General features: G+C 42.6%; 1 protein-coding gene across 1 annotated transcript in view; it reads left to right on the forward strand.

Moving 5' to 3' along the window:
- Positions 1 to 6,132, forward strand: part of LOC119412087 (calcium-dependent secretion activator 1-like) — a 780,001-nt gene that overhangs the window by 600,239 nt on the left and 173,630 nt on the right. Inside the window, 1 exon segment of the mRNA XM_037679064.1 lies at positions 4,578 to 4,652. Coding sequence (XP_037534992.1) covers positions 4,578 to 4,652 — 75 coding nt within the window.

The following is a 6,132-nucleotide window of genomic DNA, read 5'->3' on the forward strand; positions in this document are numbered from 1 at the left end:
TGCACCAGCTCTCCAGGTGTTCCACCTCTTGCCTGTAGCTGGACTCATCATTGTTTGTGATGCATCCCACCACCGCTGTATCATCTGCAAACTTTACAATGTGACAGCCTGGATGGGTAGCTGCACAATCATACGTGAGCAGAGTAAACAGGAGGGGGCTCAACACACATCCCTGAGGAGAGCCAGTGCTGAGGGTTATGGTGGAGGAGGAGAGGTTGTGGATCCTCACTAACTGTGGTCTGTTTGTTAAAAAGTCTAGTACCCAGTTGCAAATGGAGGGGCTTAGTCCTAGTGTGGATAGTTTGACCATCAGGGTTTGGGGGATCATGGTGTTGAAGGCGGATGTGAAGTCCACAAAGAGCATACGGACGTAAGAGTTTTTCTGCTCCAGGTGGTTGAGCGCAGTGTGGACCACAGAGGAGATGGCATCCTCTGTTGATCGGTTCTCACGGTATGCATACTGATGAGGGTCCTCGTTCATGTTGATGGTTGTTTTGATGTGAGTCATGACCAGTTTTTCGAAGTATTTAGCGACTATCGGGGTGAGGGCCACTGGCCGATAGTCATTCAGACCAGTCACTGTAGAGCTTTTTGGGACTGGGATGATGGTGGCAGTCTTCAGGCAGGTGGGAACTGTCTCCAGGGTAAGTGAGGTGTTAAAGATGTCTGCCAGCACCTCACAGAGCTGATCAGCACATTCCTTCAACACTTTTCCGGGGATGTTGTCTGGGCCAGTTGCTTTGTGCGGATTAATCCTCCCGAAGGTACTCCTTACTTCTGCTGAGGTCACGCTGAGATGCTCTTCATCCGGTGGTGAGGCGAGTCTGGTGCTGGGTGGTCTGTTCGGGTCTTCAAAGCGTGCATAGAACTTGTTGAGGGCATCAGGCAGAGATGGGTCTTTGGGGCATTGTTCGCTCCTTCCTTTATAATCTGTTATGCACTTAATGCCCCTCCACATGCTCCGAGGGTCTTGTGAGATGAATTGACCCTCGATCCTCTGTGCATATGTGGCCTTGTCCTTCTTAATACCAGCAACCAGCTCTTTTCTTGTCCTACTCAGCTCCTCTGAGTTTCCAGACCTGAAGGCAGTGTTCCTGGCTTCCAGCAGGGTACGCACCTCTGCATTCAGCCAAGGTTTTCTGTTTGGGTAGCTTTTAACATTTCTGATAGTGGAGACGGTTTCAGTACATGTATTAATGTAACCCAGAACTGAGGATGTGTATTGGTCAAGATCAAGGGAACCTCCATTTTCAGTAGCTTCTCTGAAAACCTGCCAGTCTGTTCGGTCAAAACAATCTCTCAGTATGGGGCCACTGTCCTGGATCCAGCATTTAACTTTAATTTTCTTTTCTTTTGGAGCGTCTCAGCGGGGGCATGTAAGCAGGAGCCAGGAAGATTGAGATGTGGTCTGACAGTCCTAGGTGGGGGCGGGGTTCGGCTTTGTATGCATCTTTTACGTTCGTGTAAACAAGGTCCAGCGTGTGGTCTCCACGTGTTGGAATCGCCACATGTTGATAAAAGCTTGGGAGACAGTCCTTTAGATTCACGTGGTTAAAGTCTCCGGCTGTGTCACTGAGCGAGGAAAATCAATTAGAAATGTGACTGGTTTGGTGGTGAACTAGGGGCTTAGCCTTAGCACTACGCTTGCTCCGGACCATCACCCAGCCGGCCTGGGGTTCCGGTTGCTCGGGTTCTACTGGAGGACCGTTAAAGGGAGCTAGTCTCTGTGGTTCTGTGCTGTCTAAGGGGACCTGGCTAGTTACTAGTTTCTCTGTAGTGGGGAGCTGAGCTTCCAGTTCATACAGCCTCTCCTCCAAAGCTACCATAAGACTACATTTGTTACATGTATCATTACCACTAAAGGAGGCAGAGGAGAAACTCAACATCTGACACACGGAGCAAGTGACAACCAGGACAGAAGAAGTAGCCATGCAAACCTAACGCTAACAAGAGCTATCAGATCCCAAAACACCAATAAAAACCCAAAAGTGTTAAAGATGAAATGTGTTTCAAGCACTATCCAACAGTAGAAAAACAACTGTACTGAGGGTGTTTGTGAACTAGAATAAAAAACTGTGCCAAAAGACAGATACATCCAGAACATAAAAGACGACTCGAGCAAACAAATTATTCGAGCTACCAACAGACAAACAGGAAGTGACAAAATATGTCTCACCACGAATGTGCAACATCAAGAAGAACATGGACAAAAAGACAGGAGAAAGAACTGGAAGTGGCAGAAATGAAGATGTTGAAGTTCTCCTTTGAAATGACAAGGATGGAGAAGATTAAGAATGAGATCATCAGAGGTACAGCACAGCCTGAACAACTGGGAGATAAAGTTAGAAAGGCCAGACTGAGATGAATTGGACATGTAGGACAGTGGATATATTGGTAGAAAGATGTTAAAAATGAAATTATATGAATGAAATGAATGTTCAGTTAGAAACCAAACCACACCACTAACAGTACCATGGTACCAGCCAACGAATCCATGTTGCTAAGAGAAACCTCACTGCCAACAGAACTACTCTGCCAATAGGACCATACTGCTGTATATTTATTTATTTTTCTCTTTTGGTGCCTTGTTTTTGTATTTTTGTTGCATGCTTTGGTATTTGTTGTTGCTGTTGTATTTGGTGAGTCGAGACGGTTATCTTCTCGTCCTGAGCATTTCATTGCATTGTTGACCTTGTGTTGACTTGGCATATGACAAATAAAACAAATCTGAACCCTGAACCTGAAATGCAGGTGCCAGGAAAAAGACAAAGAGGAAGGCCAAAGAAGAGCTATATGGATACAGTTACAGAGAACATGGAGGTAGTTGGAGTGAGGACAGAGTGAGATGGAGGAAGATGACTGGAGCTGTGGCAATTTATGAAAAAAATGTAACAACCAAAAGAATAGAAAACCCCATTTGCTTATCAAACTAGCATTTTTTTCATTGTGCATCTGTTAGAGACTGTTTGTTAGATAGTGTATCAAAATAGTAAATAAATTGTAAAAATATGTTAATTTTCCATTTCAGTCTTACTGAAATTGAAATGTTTGCAACCAAGTGACCAGCCTGTTGTAAAATTTGGAGTCTATTTTTGGGTGCATGGCTTTGGAAACTGAATTCAAGGTCATGCACATTGTTTCATTACTTACCTTCACTTATATCATACCCACCACAGCTTCTGTCCACCTTGGCAGTCACCCTGTATTTACAATTTATCTATGACTGAATGTTTGAAGCCAGTTTCTCACTGGTATGTGGTTATTAGAGAATAGCTGGAGACTCACAAACAAAAATAAACATTTTTGTTGCAGACTCACTTACTTTCTGTGTCTAAGACACCAATCTGTGTGGCCATATTTTAAGATACCAACATTTGAAAATCACTGCCTATTTAATTTAATATTATCATTGGATGCACAGCTTGCTAGACTGTATTCCCTTCCATGCACTTCATTTTGTTGCATTCTCAGAATACACAATACCACGAGAGATGTCTTGGGTTTGCCCATTGGGCTTTTCCCCAGTGGGAAATGCCTAAAAAAAAAACAGAAAGGGGCATGCTAATCTGTTAGGATCTGAACCACCTAAACTGATTCTTTAATGTGGAGGAGTAGTGACTCCAAGTTTCTTCTGATGGAGCTCCTCATCTATCTCTGAAGCAGAACTTGGCCACCCTACACACGTGGGTAATGTTGGAGAAATATATTCTCACTTTATCATACTTACTCAAAAGGAACCACACAACAGCAGGAGAAGATTTTTATCCAATATTTACTTACAAGGTCAGATTTTCATGACATGTTACATAAATTTACAGAAAGTACACACATGAAAACCAGTCATGAGAATATGCCATGAGCTGTCTGCTGAGCTTGTTTTAATACCCATTATCAGTTCAACTGAGCTCAGAGAGCTTGAAGGAGAAGGCGTCCTTGACTGCAGCTGCAGCCTCACCCAGCTCCTCATCAGCTCTCTCTACTAACCCAAACATATGGTTCATGGGCAGAGTAAAGATTATTAGCCATGGTAATAAAAATATCCATAACCTTTGACAAAAAATCCCTAAAAGATAATATTGATTGCTTATATCCAGGACCTTATTTCTATTATTTTGACCATAGGTTAAGTTTGGTATGGACTAGTAGACATTTCATACATGTTTGCACCTGACCTGTTTAGAACTTAATTGCTGGTATTTTATATTTTCTCGGTTATTTTTTTATATATTGTGTGATTCTGTGTGTATGCTCCTTTGTACTGAAACTCTGGCACAACAATTTCCTGTGGGATCGATACAGTTCTAACTAATCTTATCTTATCTTAGTAAATTGAGAACAATGACTTTCAACTTAGCTCATTCTTTACCACAGCAGATATATGTGGATGGATGGATGGTTGGCTGGTTGGTCAGTTGATTGGCTGGTTGGTTGGCTGAATGGCAGGTTGGCTGGTTGATTTGCAGTTGTCTAATTATTAAGATTTACTCAGAGTTTAAACCTAAGAATATCTTCAGTGTTTTAATTTAGAGTTTCATGAATATGGCTGTAAATTCTGACATCTGTCTTTTCTTCTGCAGCGACAGTACCATTCTCAAATTGACCATCTTATTGAAGAGACGGTGAAGGAGATGATAACTCTGCTGGTTGCTAAGGTAAAATTAAGTAGAATATACTTTTGCATTACCGTTAATAAAACGTGAGCACACAGAAGCCTAATATAAGCACAGAGTTGTTTACTTTAAGATCAACTACAAAAACGGCACAATCAGTTGTTACTAGAGCCACAAACACCAGACATGTGGATTTTCAAAGCATTCAAATTACAAATCAAATAGTGGTGTTAACTAACTGCTTGATACTGGTCTCTGAACTTCATAGTATAAAAAACATACATTGTTTATCCAAAAAAGTCAAATCTGGTCCTCTGGACATTCAAAAAAACCCAAAACAAAGCAAAACAACAAAAAATGTAGAAACGTTTCGTCTCTCGTCCGAGAGACTTCTTCAGTCTGAGGTGCTGTTTTCAGCTCAGTCTCTTAAATATCACCTTCTCAGAGTGGATCAACCAGTTTTGCTGCTGACAACCAAAACCAGCTGATCACATGCTCAAGAAGGACCATCAGCCTAACAATGGATCATTAGCACACAGTCTTACATCGGGGAAACAAAACAGCCACTGGCCAAAAGGATGGACCAGCACAGAAGATCAACATCATCAGGCCAGGACTCTGCGGTCTACACTCATCTCCAGGCCAGCGGTCACTCTTTCAGGGATGAAGATGTGCACATCCTGGATAGAGAGGAACGATGGTTTGAGAGAGGAGTAAAGGAGGCCATCTTTGTGAAAAGAAACCGTCCATCATTAAACAGGGGTGGAGGCCTCCGGGTTCAACTGTCCCCCTCTTACAATGCTGTGATTGCTAGTATCACTCAGCCCTCTGTGAGTAGTAAACAGCCATCAGTGTGCTAATGATCCATTGTTAGGCTGATGGTCCTTCTTGAGCATGTGATCAGTTGGTTTTGGTTGTCAGCAGCAAAACTGGTTGATCCACTCTGAGAAGGTGCTATTTAAGAGACTGAGCTGAAAACAGCACCTCAGACTGAAGAAGTCTCTCGGACGAGAGACGAAACGTTTCTACATTTTTTGTTGTTTTGCTTTGTTTTGGGTTTTTTTGAATGTCCAGAGGACCAGATTTGACTTTTTTGGATTTTTCTACCTGGATTATTGAGCATGCATCAGGATACATTGTTTAGGTTTTATTTCTTCAGCTTGAACCTGAATGTAACAAAAACAATAAATATAGTATTACAATATTCAAAATGAACATTCAAATGAATATCAGACTGGTGGGAGAATAGAGACAAACTCTGGAACAACTAAGGGCTGACATCTATCAACAGCTGTGGGAAGCATAGTGAGGGCACAATAGATGCATTTAGGACAGGTCCATCCATCCATCCATCCATCCATACATCCATCCATACATCCATCATCTTTACCCACTCCTTCCTTTTTGGGTCACAGGGGTCACTGTCACCTATATCCAGCTGTCACTGTGTGAGAGGCGACGGACACCTGGACAGGTCTCCAGTCCATCACAGGGACACCTGGACAGGTCTCCAGTCCATGAA

Source organism: Nematolebias whitei, chromosome 7 (assembly GCF_014905685.2).
Source record: "Nematolebias whitei isolate Nwh7 chromosome 7, NemWhi1, whole genome shotgun sequence".
Taxonomy (NCBI): domain Eukaryota; kingdom Metazoa; phylum Chordata; class Actinopteri; order Cyprinodontiformes; family Rivulidae; genus Nematolebias; species Nematolebias whitei.